At 30.9% G+C, this 17,949-nt stretch overlaps 1 protein-coding gene and 1 long non-coding RNA gene across 2 annotated transcripts in view; one reads left to right on the top strand and one right to left on the bottom strand.

The window, feature by feature from the left end:
• LOC115874947 (serine-enriched protein) overlaps positions 1-17,949 on the top strand; it is a 43,861-nt gene that overhangs the window by 15,778 nt on the left and 10,134 nt on the right. The window contains exons 5-6 of the mRNA XM_030890256.1: positions 2,519-2,636; positions 12,565-12,722. Coding sequence (XP_030746116.1) covers positions 2,519-2,636; positions 12,565-12,722 — 276 coding nt within the window. The remainder of the gene's footprint in view (positions 1-2,518; positions 2,637-12,564; positions 12,723-17,949) is intronic.
• On the bottom strand, positions 1,887-17,946 carry LOC115874948. Its single transcript, XR_004048934.1, has 3 exons — positions 17,937-17,946; positions 14,980-14,984; positions 1,887-2,040 (listed from the first exon to the last, which is right to left on the bottom strand). It is a non-coding gene; the product is annotated as an uncharacterized LOC115874948 (long non-coding RNA).

Raw genomic sequence — 17,949 nt, 5'->3', positions numbered from 1 at the left:
AAAACTGCTAGATAATTATTAAAAACGCTATCTGTCTCTTGTTTTATTCTAGGAGCCACTAATAAATTCTTTATATATCAAGGAAACTTATAACTCTTTACCGCTATTTGTAAATTTGGAAGCTTCCGTACCGGAACTTTTAGATATTCCTTTAGCTAATTTACGTGAAATATACTTTCAGCAAGATGGGGCTCCCACTCACAGCTTTGAAAATGTTAGAATTTTGTTAAATTACTATTCCCCAAATCAATGAATTGGACCCACATGATGGCCGCTCTGATCCCCGGATTAGTTCTCGATTTCTTTATTTAGGGATTTTCGAAATATGAAATATATCGTGGTAACTACAACAATATCAAAGACTTGCAAAATGCTATCAGGCAAGCTTTTAGATATTTGCAAACCCTTCCCGTTATGTTAAATCCCGTTATGAAAAAAGAAAAAAATATATATTTAGAAATTCAGTGATAACAGTTTAAAAGTTAAATATTTCAGTCCTAAATATTTTTTATCTATCACGGGCCTACTAATAAGTAAATTATATCTTTTAAATACTGCAGTAAATAGTGAAAATAAATATAGAGTGATATAATATTTTTGAGCTCGTAGCGAGACCGATCATATTTATAAATTTATATATATTCTATTTAAGATAAACATAACTTTAGTTCATATTTTAAAAAATGTTGTTTTCGTAGAAAAATAGACTACGTCACTGTATTCTAGGTAAAAAAGCTCTAAAAGAATCAGTTGTCACCTTCTCGATACCTTTCACAGTAACGGAGATACGGAGGCTGTCCCAAATTGCAAAATTTTCAAAAAGACCCTTTAGCTCAGAAACGAAGAGGGCTATGAAAGTTTTGTTTACAGCTTCTTCCGTTTGACAAAAAAGTGAGACAGATTTGTGGAAACCGCACCCTTCTCTCTTCACTAATAACGGAGATACTGTATGATTTCAACTAAAATGGGACACCCTGTACAGTTTGTAAATTATTGATAATATAATATTTTCTCAATATTTAATTATGTCATGTATACATATACTATAAATAGATAAGTAAAAAATAAGTATTTTATATCTAACTAAATAAAAAAAACAATCATGAACTCGTTAAGACAAAGAATCAAATGAAAATAATAAAAATCTAGCCGAATATCTTTTCTAAAAAATACTTTTTACTGACAAAGACTGCTACTGTTATTTTTTTACAGAAAATTTATGATATTAAAGAATTTTTACTAATAGAAATAGTATTCTATCAATAAAATCAATTCTTTCAAACATAGTTCATTAATAATTGAAGGGTCGGCCGTAACAACGTTGTATATAACAAAAGAAGTGAATGGAATAAATCACGAAAAACCATAAGAGGTCATTTAGGTGATGATAAAACTTTTTAAACGTATTTAGTATAGTTTACTAAAGTTGCTATAACTATACTGATTTATAATTTTTAAAAATGCTTATTACGAAATATCCAACTATAGAGGTCATTATTGTGGAAAATGCATGTAACAACGTTGTATGTTCATGTAACTTACAACGTTGTTACACGTAAGCAATGTATATTAAATTAAAGCAAATGATTTTTTAATAAATTTACTTTATTAATAAAGGTTTTAAAGAAAGAACTTACATAACGCAAACATTATTTTCAAAAAACTGGTTTTACAAAATAAAATCTTAGTACTAGATAAATTAGGATATTGCTCTCCAGCATCTCTTGAACGTTTTCTCGCGTTTTGTTTCCAGTTCTCTATATTTAGTTCCCTTTTTTTCCCCTATTTAAGTGGGAAATATCCGCGGGTGAAAGTTGCACCGCCCTCTTACTAAGCACTTAAACGCACGTACAACGTTATTATCGGGAATGCAATGCAGGGGCACTGACTGAAGGTCGCCTTATTGCCAGACATCGGGCAAAATTTTTCGGTTCCAGTTGCGCCAATACATTCAAATATGCTTATAAAACGTTGTTTTAGGGAAACATCACATTTCAGCAAAATGTTATATACAACGTTGTTACGGCCGACCCTTCAATTCTATAACGTAAAAATTAGATTTAATCAAATAACTAAATTTCAACACACGTAATTACCACATTAGATAATCCTCACTACTCGTACCATATATTAAATGCATAACTTTATTGTATATGATCCGCGTATTTTTGTATAACTAACCTCGATATTTTTACTTTTTACTTATTTTCACAAACAATTTTGTATTATACTCGTCACTAAAATTGCACTATAATATTTTTTCTGAATAGATTTGTCACTCTATTTCATTAACATAAAAATAATTACTTACTTTATTTCTGCACCAGTGATAGAAAACACGCATGAAATATTAACCCGTACTTCAAATTCTAGTTAAACTATGTAAGAACTATATTTTCCAAATCATTTTTTCGTAATTGATTTGCATGATGTGATTAAACATTCCCTCTTTTGAATTCAAATTTATTTTGTATCATTATTATTAGTATTAATTATATTTTTCTATCTCTTAATACAGCCTCAATCCCAACAACATCAAACGGTTATCATTGAGGAATTTGAACCTGACGTTTTTCGACAGCTTATTGAGTACATCCACACCGGATGTGTTACGTTGCAACCAAGAACTCTTTTAGGTATTAATAATTATTATATCTACTTGTCCCAACTTCAAAATTTTAATTTTTTTATTAACTACCAAATTTCTCCTCAATATGTTGTTAATAAATTTCTCGTTCTGTAAGAGAATTTATTAATATACAGGATGCTACAAATTCGGAGTACGAGCATTGGTATCTCGATATACGTAACATGTACGAACATGGTTAAATTGGGGCAAAGTTGCGCTTTGGGATTAAAAAGGTTTTAAACATTTCAAGAATTGCATTTCAGAGTTTTCTGAAAAAAAAAACAATTTTTTCGGAAATCAATTTAATTTTTTCTTGTCGTTACTTTTTAGAAAATTAAAAAACTAATTGCACATTCTCATAGCTACTTTATTAGGGCTATCTGAGTATTTTTAAATTTTCAAATTAGCTGATAATTTGTGAGATACAGAGGTCAACTTATTTTTTTTAAATACGGATCTGCATTTTTTATTTCAGGTTTTGAAAGAACTCCTGAGTACAGTGATATGCCACACTTTATATTTTTACTTTTGCTTTGGGCAGCTTAACAACAATAAAACTATTTAAATATTATTTAAGATAATTTCAAGTCCGACTCTGTTTTTTTTAAGTTATTTAATCTGATTATATTTATTGCAACAATATTGTTATTTTTAACTTTCTTTATTGTGAATTTGAAATCTTAGTGTGCTATCTAATAATATTAATAATATGCTTATCATAGTTTTTATAAATAAATCAAATTCTACAAACTACTTTCTAATGCTCTACTTGCTCGAAAGGGTTACCACCCTCCCTACTGCATAAATTTATTTTTTGTTCAATTTTATTAACTTTCTTTTTATACTTCCATATATATCCAAAAACACTATCAGACAAATCTAAAAACGCTATCAGATAGCCCTAATAAAGAGATATATAGATATATATAGATAAAGATTATAGAGATATATAATAAAGAGATATATGAAAATGTGCAATTAGTTTTTTTATTTTCTAAAAAGTAATGACAGCAAAAAAATAAAATTGATTTTCAAAAAAATTCGTTTTTACAAAAAAAACTCAGCAATCCTTGATATTTTTAAAACTTTTTTATGACTTCTTGGTGAACATTCCAAAGCGCAACTTTGCTCCAATTTAACTATGTTCGTATCTATTACGGCTCCCGAGATATACCAATGCTCCTACTTCTTAACGTGCTTAAATTCTAGCACCCTGTATATTCTTCTTAAAAAAGGATATGCATAAAATATTTGTTATTCTGTTACAACGTAAAAGTACAGGGCGAGTCTTAAATAAATGCAAATATTTTCCGGGCTGGTAGATATCGATAAAAGAAACATATTGTCTCTTTACACTTTTTTAATATAAATCCAAAATAACCGAGATATTTTGCATAAAAAAATAAAAAAAAAAGATTTTTCGATTAAATTTTAATAATCACTGGATCTTTTCTGGATTTTCTTTCTTATAAATTTAATTTACTACCTATGTTGTCATATTATAAAGATTAACTAAAAATTTAAAAAAATTACAAAAAAATTCAAATATTTAATTTTTTTTCTTACGCGAAAAAAAACTCATAAGCTCATTTCTGGGATCGAAATATACTACCTCTACAATATTTGCACTTATTTAAGACTCACCCTATATAATAAATTACTAATTAATTGTTCTAAAATACATAAGCTATGAACTTTGTACGTTCCATTGCACAAGATTTTTGTTGTCCTTTAATATAAAGATAGTCTCTCAAGATTCTAGAACAGATTTTTCACAAAAAAACGTAAAAGAGCATACAGATACAGGGAACAAAGGCGAAGGAATAAAAGTAAAAAAAAAACAAATTAAGTAAATTTACCGAATAAAGAGTTTTTCAACACATTATAGAATGTTGTATTTTCTGAAGTGCTTTTACAATTTTTATATTTTCAAAATCGATGCACATACCAGGTATTTCTCAAAAGTGACTCACTCCTATAACTTTTTTATTTTTTTCAGAAAAAAACGAGATTTAATATGTTAGCATAATATGACAGATGTGGATGGATTGACGCATTCCATTAATTTCATTCGCTTCTTGTTTCACCGGAAATGACTATAACTTTTGATTTTTAAGTGGTACCCTCGGTATTTTTACTTGATAGAACATAACATTCTGAATAAAATGACATATCATATGTCAATTTTTGACATATTTAATTTAAAAAAAATTGTGTGTGTACTATATGCGCATATTTGAAGAGATACTTCTTCTTACTTCCGTCTATCTGTTTATCCGTCTGAGGACTCCATTCCTGTACCTCTATCCACGTGCCGAGTTTGGTTCAAATCAACCCATAATTAAGAAAAATCCTGATGATTTCGTCCATTTAGGGGCTTCGGTTCGAAACGTCGATTGCGTCATCCTGTAACCCGTAATTACGCCAAAGTCGACCCACATTTTTCTTCAATGTCAAATCCTTAGTCCCACTCTGATGAAGATTTAAACGAAACGTCGTATCCAACTTTGCAGAGTGGGACCGTGTGCACCGTCGCTTACATATAGTCTACCCACCAAATTTGATCGCAATCGGACGACATCAACTTTTGACGTTTCTTAAATTAAAACTAATACAGTTATTGTCAGAGCTACCCGTGTCATACACGGTCATTTCATTTAAATCGAACGATTTTTTGATTTTATTCATATGATGATGGGTTTTCGTAGTGCCACGTCGTCAAAATATTATGAAAATATGGAGCTCTTCGAACTCCATCTACATATCGTTTTAACCTCCTAGCTCACATAGAGTCCGAGTAACAACGCACCAAGATCGTTGCTACTTTGGCCTTAAATTTTCACTCCCATTGCGCATAAAGATGTTTCACTTCAAAGATTGCAATATAAATTGCAATCTAGAGTATCATGGTCATAAATGTAACGATAATTTGGCTCCAAATAAAATACCAAGTAAATACTTTTCCAAATATGCTAATGAGCTATTCTAGTTCCATTTGAATAAAAAAATAACTGAGTTATGATTAAAAATACGATTTTGGCATCTTTTTGTCCTGCCAGAAAAAGACACAAAAACATTAGACGATGAATTTTATTTTTCCAAAGCTTCTTCATTAAAAATTAATGGTTTTAAAACAGCTATGGCACTCGCGCTATGGAAATTTAAAAAGCTATTATTCCACCGTCACGCCACTGATGGAGTGAAATGACAGAAAGACAGACGAAACTCAACCGTGTTGTCATATTTATGTACCCATCTCTTTTTAACTCTCATAAAAGTGCCAAACCATGTATGATTCTAAAAAATTGAGTTTTATGAATGGAGTGTTCTGTCTACCTATATTTAGATGTCTTTGGTGTGTACCATTTAAAAATCAAATGTTGCAGTAATTTCCGCTGAAACAGGAAGTGACCGAAAGTAAGGAAAAACGTGAATCAATCAATCCCGATTTATGTCATATTTTCGTTTTATAATCTTAAAAAATAAAAAAGTTTCACAAAAGGGTCACTTTTTATAAACATCCGTTATACCTATGTAGAATATAGAATGTTTTTTTTAGTTTCAATTATTGTTTGATCTTATGAAATATATTTTAAGTAAATTTAATTCTTGTTTTGAGGCCAGGTCTAAATAAATATTCTAGAGATTAAATCCATTAATTATTATTTATTGACAAAAAAAATGATTTCATGACGTTTCGACCATTATCTTGGTCTTTTTCATAATGAATAATAATCTTCTACTTGTTCCATCCTGAACGTAGATTTGTTACTTTTCGTTAAAACTTATCCTAATTTTTAAAAGTAAATAAAACGTGCACACACAGACAACATATGTATATACAGGTACATCATTGAATTTTAACTACTTTTAAGCCCGATAGACAGCTATTCCAGCACTGCTTGATATAGTTTACTCAGTAGTAACTAAGTAGTAGTAACGTGTAAACTATATCAAGCAGTGCTGGAATAGCCGTCTATCGGGCTACTTAAAAGTAGTTAAAATTCAATGATGTACCTGTGTATATGTGGTCTGTGTGTGCACGTTTTATTGACTTTAGGAATTTATTGAATTAGTATAAGTTTTAACAACAAGTAACAAATCTACGTAAGTTATGGTCGAAACGTCATGAAATCAATTTTTTTATCAATAAATAATAATTATTGGATTAAATCTCTAAAATATTTAATTACACCTGACCTTAAGCCAAGAATTAAATTTACTTAAAATATAGAATGTTTAGGGAGGAGGGGAGTTAATCACCGCGACCTTACAGATCTATTGTGTATTCCCCTTTCTTTAGTTATAACGAGTTATAACTCACCATACAATCTCAGGGCTTTGACAAAAGTCAGTATCTGAGACGGTCTACAGAGGCCAGCTCCCCATCTTCGACATCAGCCGTATCAAAGTTTATGGCACTAATGGTTTTCGTCTCGGCGCACTCAATGATGAGGTGTTCTGGTGTTTTCCTATTTTCCCAACTGAATCTGCATTCGCCGTTGTCTCTCAGCTTCAATCTACTGAGGTGTTCATTTAGGAGACAGTGTTCTGTTAGACACCCGGTGGAGAATCCGAAGATTGTTTTTACTTAAATCAAGAAAAATCTTTGATTTTTCTTGGTCATAAGTTCTGAGGAACTTTTTCGAGCTCAAAAATAATAATATAATATATAATAACCTTAATTACTTACAATAATAAATTTTCTAATAGAAAACTTTTAACAACTTTTGACTTAATACACATATTTTTAAATTGTTAGGGTTGTTGAGGTTCTTCAGTTCCACTTTAAGTTGGTTTCAAGTTGGCTTGGAATTGGAAAACAGAACGGCTCTGGTCGTAACCACCGTAATAAGGCCGGTCAGCTTATTCGTGACGTCATCAACTGGAGGCCTAAACTTTGATTGCATTTGATACACTTTAGGCTAAAAACATAGTGGCCATAGACTTAAAATAAAATATAGACTACACTATTTACATCTCAACGCGGACAAACAACCTTTTTTGTACACATGTTTACTTCTGGGTACAGTCGACCGAGCCTTCCTCATCCAGCCTATGTTGTCACGTCTTTAATATTATCAATATTTTTTTTCTTGTTATACACATATATTGGATATTAATACTACAGTTTAATAAAGTAGGTTTTAATATTCCATAGATGTATTAAATAGTCCTTATACTACTAAATTATAAGTCGGATACTGTTTAATAAGGATAAGTTCTTTGCAATATGACAACACCGATTAGAGGCGAGGGAGCCTATTCATTCATTTATTATCTTGTAGTACGTGTCGCACGTGTGCGGTAAAGCTTTGTTGCCGCTATCTCCCTGGCTGTATTAACGCATTTTCTTAGCTTGTAGTCCTTAAGTGTTTATTTTATTGACTTTTTGTGTTCAAAAACTATAAAATATGGTTCGCCAGTGCCAAATTTGCAAGAAATTTGACTTAAATAATCCATTTAAGTCTTGAAACGACTTTTTGACCGGTAGGCAACTCTCAATTTACCCATTGGCAGTCAGTGGCGTTGTTGTAGAAAGGCGCTTATTTAGATAATATTTTAGTAAAATGTAAAATCTGAATTTTTTCTTTTACATTACATTATTTACTTACTTACATTGTAACAAAATCATAATTATAACCCTGTTAATAATTAATAATGTTTTTATTAAAAATATATTCCGGTTTATTCTAAAATTATCTTCAGAATCTAAAATAACATACAAGAATTTTAAAATGATATTACATTATGAAACAATATTTTTTAATATACCGGGTCGTCTCAAAAGTGGCTCAACCCTATAACTTTTTTTTATTTTTTCAGATAAAAAAACAGATTTGTATGTTAGTAGGTATATGACATAAATTAGGATTTATTGACGTATTCAATTGTTTTTGGTCTCTTCCTGTTTTACCGAAATGATTACATCTTTTTATTTTTAAAGGCACCCTCGGTATATTGCTACTTTATTCGATAAAAAATGACACTCTGAATAGAATGACATATCATATGTCAACTTTTGACATTGTCGCTTAAAAACATATCCTATTTTAAATTTCAATCCAGTTTTTTTCAATCCACTAAGTTTTAATCAAGGAGCCTTGGAAAAATAGTTTTGATCGTCTAATAGGTTTCGTGTCTTGTCTAGGCCGGTTAAAAGATGTACAAATCGTATTTTTAATCATACATATGTCAATTTTTTCAAATGGAACAAGGGTGACTCATTAGCATATTTGGATAAAGCATTTTTTATGAATATATTGATACCACACACTTGGTATTTCGAGTCAAATTGTCGTTATGAACCGAGTGTTACAATTACAATTAAACCATATGCGAAAATGTCAAAAGTTGACATATGATATGTCATTCTATTCAGAGTGTCATTTTCTATCGAATAAAGTAGAAATATACCGAGGGTGCCGTTTAAAAATTAAAAGTTATAGTCATATCCGGTGAAACAGGAAGTGACCAAAAACAATTGAATGCGTCAATCAATCCTAATTTATTTCATATACTAACATACTATATCTTGTTTTTTTATTTGAAAATATAAAAAAATTATGGGGATGAGCCACTTTTGAGACGCACCCGGTATTATAAAGACAGTACCGAGTTAAATAAATGTAGTTTTTATTTTATCCACTTCCTATCACCTTCCTTGCTTTAATGGAACAGATTTATGTTTTCTCTAATTTACATAATAAGACATCACTTTAGATACACATATACCAGAAAAACACACACACCAGAAAAAAAATTACAACAATCATATTTTTTTTCTCTCCCTGTCGCCGATTCTATTATATCTGTGGAATAGATCCTGTTTTGATTAATATTAGGGGTTGTAAATGTTTGACTAAAATTAATAATTTATTATTAATTTCAAAAATTACCTAATTTCGATTATAAAATTTCTTCTATAACATGTATTTTATTATTTTTATCCTTTTTGGACTCTAAATTGTTTTTTCTAAACTTTTATTTAAAAAACCTGTCCTAAATCTTAATAAAATATAAAAAAGTTTAAATACGATATATTTTTAATTTAATTATAGCTTCATTAAAAAAAAAGTTACCCGGCTATGATACGGAGAGTTCAGGTGTACTTGAGAAACGAAAGACAGTGTTGTGTTTCTCGGCAGAGTCGTCAGGGAACGACCGTTACGACAGAGACAACCTATCTATCGCTCGTGTCGCACTCGTTATAACCTAAAACAATAACACAACAATAACAAGACAGTGTCTGACCGCATGTTCCAGCTATTTATGAATGAGATGCTCAGTCTATATTTTATTTTAAGTCTATGATAGTGGCGCGACGAGGAGAGCGGCGAGCAAGCAGCGCGATATCGCGTCGATTGAGCCTCGAGGTGCTAAATCATAGTAGAGCGGCGAGCAGATCGCTTTACTATGTTCACGCGTACTTGTCTTCACAGGTTTGTTTTGGACGCGACGTCGCGCTGCTTGCTCGCCGCTCTCCTCGTCGCTCCACTTTTTTAGCCTTATACGTATATAATGGATAAAAAAACTTTAATTGCACCGAATTTTTAATAAATAATAATTAAACATAAGATTTGAAAAACATCAGATTGATATCCCATCTCACATATTTCATCGTCATTGTATTTATTTATGCTGTAAGTGTGTCTAAGTTTCTTTTATTTCCCTTTCCAAGTCTATCATTATTTTTTAACAACAGTAGTTTTTCAGACGTGTATTTCTAATAGAATTTATGATAATTTTTACAATAACTTAGCATTATAAATAATACATTGCGGAAATTTTAATAATGGTGTTATTACTTTTAATGTAATCCAAAGATATTTTTGATAAAAATATTTTTTTATTGTGAATTTTGAGAAACTCCTCATGGCTTTGCAAGACTTTGTTAAAAATTATATATTCAAATAAAACTATATTAGTTATTTCATCTTTTGGAAACCCAAGACTGCCTTTAGTAAGGTTTTTTATAAGTGAATTTTGTTCAATATCAGTGTTGTCTGAAAATGTTAAATTTTTTTTTAGGGACATTAATGACTGAATCTTAAGTTTCTTTTCGCCTTCATATAAATGTCGAACACAAATACTGTACTGACTCCCGGCTAACTGTTTATATTTTCCAAACCTACTTTCAAGAGGATCAGTTTGTAAGTTGTCTAGTAAAACATACCTCATATTTTACTCATTAAAACAATATTTTATTACTTCAACCTCAACCTGTTACTCAACTCAAGTTAATAACTTTAATAATGAGCACAGATAAAAGTTAGAAATTCTTTATTATTTTCATAGCATTTTAAAGAATTTAGTAAATAACAAGCATGACTAATAATTTGATCAGTATTACTATCACGGTTCAGAAAACTACCATGTTACTCTTAAAAACTACATAAACTACATTACATGTAGTTAATCGATGTAGAGGATGTAGTTTATGTATCTTTCAAATATGAAAGGTTTGAGGTGAGGTAAAAGATAAGTAAAAGCTTTAGAAAATACATATAAATATATCTGAGAAAACAGAAGAAATATAGCTTTAAATATAATATTCACATCTTATTATTTAGACATTATAAGGCATTATACCTTTTAAATTGTATAATTTCACACACTTATAATCACTTTATAGTTTAAACACCTCTTTTTACAGATTTATAACTTTTTTCACTCTTCTATTATCGATTATAATTACCACGTCCGCACACCTACCGATAAATCGATGACTCAACTGCAGCAATACCACTCCGCTACGCGCTACGATAGGCGCCGCCACGCGACGCCGCCCCGGAGCAAGGGGCATGAATTTAATTTCACTCAAAATGAGTTATTTGGGTCATAAATGACCTAAACCTGTCTGTCTGTCTGTCTGTCCGTCTGTAACACGATAACTCAAAAACCGCTGAACCGATTTTAACCAAATTTGGCACAAATGTGGCACCCGAGAATCTGGCCATGAGTTTTTGGTGGGCTTGGGGGGTTGGTAAGGGGGTATGGAAGGGGGTAAAAATTTTAAAAAATCGTAACTCCAAAATTACAGTAGCTAGCGAAACGCGGTTTCCAAATTAAGATTAGGAATAATATTTGCAATAAAATTTGTAATAACATCAAAATCAGTCAAAGTCGCAGTTTTCGAGATATTAACATATTTTAGTATGTGCGGCTATACATGACTCCCGTGCTTTTTTTTTCTCATATTATACACTATTGTGAACTTAAAATATTCCTTTATTAAATTTTATTGATAAACAGTGAGATATAAACATTTATTAACTGGTATGATTTTTTTCCGTATTCTATTAAAACTATTTTTATATACTATAATATTTTTAAAAACTCGGAAAAGACATTTTAAAACTTCGAAATATATCTGGCGAGTGAAAAAAGATCCACAATTTGAACTTTTATCGGGTAATTATCAACGCTGCTAAATAGAGTTGAGCCTCCAGTTGATGACGTTACGAGATTTTTACGTCACAGCTGTTCGGCCTTGTTATTACAGTGGTTACGCTCTGGTCCAATTAGTGGAGTGTTTGCTTCTTTTCTAGCTAGATCGTTTGCTTTTTCATTGTCTTCTATGTGAGCAGGCATCCATAGTAGGAGGACTTTATTTTTTTTCAGAATTTGTTCTGCTTCTCCGGTATACTTTTAAACATAAATCATATTCTCAACCTTTCTTTTTCGTGTTTTTTATGTTTTGTCAACTAACCCTATTTTCACATTTTTAAAGGGCAATTGTGCAATTTCCCACCATAACAGGTTGTGTCACAGCTAGATATACTGAATAGATTCCGCAATCTTTTTTGATATATTATTTTCTCATTTGTTGCAACGTTGTTAGCGCGCACTGTATAAAATACATATTAATCTATTGTAAAAAAATAAATTTATTTTCTATTTAAATTAATTTTATTTTTTTACTAAATTGCTAGGTGTGATGAACGCTGCTGATTACTACGGTCTCGACGAATTGAGAAGAGCTTGTGCCGGATTTGTTCAATGCTGCATCAATGTTGATACCGTCTGTGCTCTTTTAGCTTCAGCAGAAAGATATATTCAATACAAATGTACCAAATCTCTTGTGCAAAAGGTAAAATATTTATAGTTCTCATATTTATTTTATACAGGGTGTCCCAATTTTCCGTGGACAGAGAACTCCTGCATATTTTTAGAATCTAAATAAGTTCATTGGACAAAATTTACGTTTATACAAGAGTGCTTCGTTTGTCCGTTAGGGGGCATCAAACTTTAAAAAAATAAACGCATTTTTTGAGATATTTTAGAAACCGATATTCCGATTTGAATGAGATTTGAGGTGCCTATGTTTTGCTAAGAACTTCAATGTTTGACTTTCACTAAAATCAAGAAAAAGTTCGGGAAGGGTAAAAACTACCCCCACCCCTATATAAATTTTAGTAAAAATATTTTTCTACTCCACCGACCACTGATTTTTATTTTTGTAAAATGGTCCTCATAGTATTTACTACATTTTTTGTCTCTTGTTAAAAACGCCACATCTCATAGTTTTTCAGAAAAAAATTGGAGAATTTTTTTTAAAAGCGGACCTACAAAATATACAGGGAATTTCCATATTTCGGAGACATAGAAAAATAGATAGTGTTGTAGGTATTTGAAATAACGAAGTTTTTATGTAAAATGTACACAAGTGCGAAGAATTAAATATGAATATCTCGAAAATACTCGAAAAAATTTCAGTAAGCGTGAAATATGGCAAACACTTAATAACTTAAATGTACATAAACGCAATAATACTAAAAAAAATCCAGACAATCTTAAAGATGTGAACACAATAAATCGCCATTTTGTAGACTCTATAGAGGCTCTGAAATGTGTGACTGATCCTGTTACTGTTAACTTTTACAATAATAACACATTAGCGCACGTGAAAACATTTCAGTTTAATAGCATTAATGAAGCAGATCTGCTTGATGCCCTTGCTAGCATTAAATCCGTTGCAGCAGCCTGCGATGGTATATCTCTATTAATGGTTAAATTGTGCTGTCCTTATATTGCCCCCTACCTTGCTCATATTTACAATTGCTGTTTAAATAATAGCTATTTTCCGATTAGTTGGAGAAATGCAATGATCATACCCTTGCCAAAAATTTCCAATCCTACAAGTTTAAAAGACATTCGACCTATAAGTAAATTGCCAGTTTTATCAAAAATATTGGAAAAGTTGATATATAGTCAAGTTTTAAATCATTTAACTAAACATAATTTAATCCCTGATTGCCAGTCAGGATTGAGGAGTAAATATGGTACTTCTGCCGTTTTAGCTAAAATTTTGGATGATATATTAACAGAATTAGATACAGGTAAGGGTGCAAGTCTGCTTTTATTAGATTATACTAAGGCATTTGACACCTTGGGGCATGATCTTTTACTGGCAAAGCTTCATTATTACGGGTTTTCGGAAAATGTTGTGGAATTGGTTGGCAGTTATTTGTCTAATAGATGCCAGTGTGTAGTTCTCGATGAGGCTCAGTCGGATGCTTTACCGCTTTCTAGGGGTGTACCTCAGGGTTCCATTTTGGGACCACTCTTGTTCCTTATTTACACCGCTGATTTGAAAAATAATGTTGTGGATTGCGAACTGCATCAATTTGCCGATGACACGCAAATATATGCAACTTACACTGCTGAAAATGCAGCAGCTGTTTACAATAATATTAATTCTGCTCTTGAGAAAATAAGTAAATACTCATTGAATCATGGTCTTCAGTTGAATCTTGGCAAAACTCAAATGATTTGTTTTGGTAGGGTACCCTTAGCAAAGGGATTATCTGTTAAACTGAATAACGAAATAATCCATCCATTAAAAACTGTCAAGAATTTGGGTTTGGCTCTAGATTGTGATTTGAGATTTCGAAATCATGTCAATTCGATTGTGCAGAAAAGTTATACAGCATTGAGGGGATTGTATAGGAATAAAAATATTATGAGTCAAGCATTGAACGTAGCCTATGTGACAGTTTGGTTCTTAGCCATGCCAACTATGCTGACATTGTCTATGGACCTTGTCTTGATGTGCACTCCTCTTCCAGAATACAGAAGATTCAAAATTCATGTGTACATTTTATTTGTTCTCTGGATAGAGGGGAGCATATCTCACCTTGGCTTAAAGAATCGAAGTGGCTTAATATGTATGAACGCCGTAGACTGCATTTGGCTACCTTTGTACACAATCTAATTAAATTACAGACACCATTATATTTAAAATCTAAATTAAAACTGCGCCAAACTGTTCAGAGCAGAGACACTCGAAATATTAATCAGTTATATCTACCTCAATATAAGACCTCTTTATATCGACGATCATTTACGTATTCTGCGGTCTCGTTATATAATTCCCTGTCAAGTGCTTTAATAGCTAAGTCCCTCGGTTCATTTAGATCGGGGTTCAGAGATTTATTATTCCATAATTGGAGTTGAGTATACTTTTTGAAACCAGCTATGCCTCTCCTTGGCTCTCTCTTCATCAACACCAATACATGCCTGTTGCCTTATGTTATTGCATAATGTACTTATAAGTATTAATTGTTCTCTATGTGTGCTCTATGTGTTACACTTAATAGTTTTGTTAATACTTTATATTTTTTTGTATTTTTCATTGATTTTTTTTGTTATTATATTTATACATTTGATATATTAATTTAAGATAAGGTAGTAGATATTGATATTATTTGTTAGGTTATACTGTAATGGTACTCGGTTAACTAAGCAGTTATTTACTGAACTTCGGCGAGGATTATTAAAATAAATAAATATATATTTAAAATAGACCAGCAATTTTTGATACCCTTGTATACATTTAAGGAAGCAATACATTTTTTAGTAAAGTTTATTTTTCTGGCTTTAAAGTCAATACAAGAATTAACTTTGAAAAGTAATGTACAGGGTGTCCCATTTTGGTTGAAATCATATGGTATCTCCGTTATTAGTGAAGATAGAAGGGTGCGGTTTGCACATACCTGTGCCACTTTTTTGTCAAACGGAAGATGCCGTAAACAAAATTTTCTTAGCTCTCTTTGTTTCTGAGCTACAGGGTCTTTTTGAAAATTTTGCAATTTGGGACCCCTCCTGTATCTCTGTGACTGTTAAATCTATCGAGAAGGTGAAAACTGTTTATTGTAGAACTTTTTACGTAGAATACAGTGGCGTAGTCTGTTTTTCTACGAAAAGAATATTTTTAAAGATACAAACTAAAGTTATGTTTTCTTAAATGGAACACCTGTATATTTATGAATTAAATGATCGGACTTGCCATAGGCTTCTCAAAAATATATAACACTCTATATTTATTTTCATTATTTAATGCAATATTTAAAAAAATATATTAAAAGATCATATTTATTAGTAGGCCATGATTGATAATAAAAGAAACTAAAGAATTATTTAAAGTAATATTGCTATCTGTCTCTTGTTTTATTTTGAAAGCCACTAATTAATTCTTTGTATATTAGGGAAACTTAAATCTCTACCGCTATTTGTAAATCTTGGAAGCTATCTTATTGGAACTTTTAAATATCCCCTTTAGCTAATTTACGTGAAATATAGTTTCAGCAAGATGGGGCTTCCCCTCACAACTTAACTTACAACGAAAATAGTAGAATTTGGTAAATTATTATTTCTCAAATCAATGAATTGGAACCAATATGATGACCTCCCTGATTCCCGGATTTGTCCGTTCTCGATTTCTGATTTTAGGGATTTTTGAAATATGAAATATATCGTGGCAACTAATATATAAACATACAATATCGAACACCTGGAAAATGCTTTAATAATGCAAGCTTTTAGATATTTGCAAACCCATCCCATTATAATAAATTCCGTTATAAAAAAGAGGAAAATATATTCAGAGGTTCAGTGGTAACAATTCAAAAGTAAAATATATTAATCCCAAATAAAATTTTAATATGTGTATGTCTATTTTAGTAAATACCATTTTGATTTTGTTATTTATCACGGCCTACTAATAAGAAAATGTATATTTTAAATATTGCAGTAAATATTGAAAATAAATATCAAGTGATATATATATATATATATATATATATATATATATATATATATATATATATATATATATATATATATATATATATATATATATATATATATATATATTTGAGAAGCTCATAGCAAAGCGGATCATACGACTTATAAATATACAGGGTGTTAAACCTAACTTTAGTTCATATTTTCAAAAATATTTTTTTCGTAGAAAAACAGACTACGCCACTGTATTCTACGTAAAAAGTTCTACAAGAATCAGTTTTCATCTTCTCGATATCATCTATAATAACGGAGATACGGGGGTTGTCCCAAATTGCAAAATTTTCGAAAAAACCATGTAGCTCAGAAACGAAGAGAGCTATGAAAATTGTGTTAACGGCATCTTTCGTTTGGCAAAAAAGTGGCACAGGTTTATGCAAACCGCACCCTTCTATCTTCACAAATAACGGAGATACCGTAAGATTTCAACTAAAATGGGACACCCTGTCCAGGGTGTTGACAAATTTTTGATTACAGCATGTATTTAAATATCTTTAAACATCAAAGCATTTAAACATATTAAACCCTTATAATAAATGCCTTATTTTATTCCCAAGAATCCAAAAGTGAAACAAAATACCAGGTGTTCCATAAGAAAAAATATAACTTTGGTATGGACACATCCTCCAGTTCTGACACATCCTGTACATTTCAACAAAATAAAGAATTTTGTTCCTACATTTTTCTGTTTTCGTATAACCAACTGAGGCGAATGAGGTGCGCTACCCTGTATATGTGAATAAGCATTTTTTGGAAGTCGGAAAAATATATGTTTTCCTCAAAAAGTGAGCGCGGTGGCAATTTTTTACAAGAGACAAAAAATGTAGTAAATACTATTTTGCAAAAAAAATCTGTTGTCGGTGCAGTTGGAAAATATTTCTACTAAAATGTATGTAGCGATGGGGTAGTTTTCATCATTCCCGTACTTTCTCTTGATTTTTGTGAAAGTCAAATGTTAAAGCTCTTAGCAAAACATAGGCACCAAATCTCATTCATATCGGAATATAGGTTCTTAAAATACTTTAAAAAATATCTTTATTTTTTTACAGTTTGATGCCCTCTAACGGACAAACGAAGCACAGTTGTATAGAGGTAAATCGTGTCCAATGAACTTATTTTGATTCCAAAAATACGCAATGGTTCTATGTCCCCGGAATATCACTGTATATGTTTCGAAATAGACAATAACCAAAAACAAATGAAATTGACATTATCAATTGACAATATTAATTATG

Source organism: Sitophilus oryzae, unplaced genomic scaffold (assembly GCF_002938485.1).
Source record: "Sitophilus oryzae breed Bouriz unplaced genomic scaffold, Soryzae_2.0 scaffold_1307_pilon_pilon, whole genome shotgun sequence".
In the NCBI taxonomy this organism is placed as follows: domain Eukaryota; kingdom Metazoa; phylum Arthropoda; class Insecta; order Coleoptera; family Curculionidae; genus Sitophilus; species Sitophilus oryzae.
The sequence above is the reverse complement of the archived record's forward strand: the minus strand, read 5'-3'. Positions and strand labels throughout refer to the sequence as shown.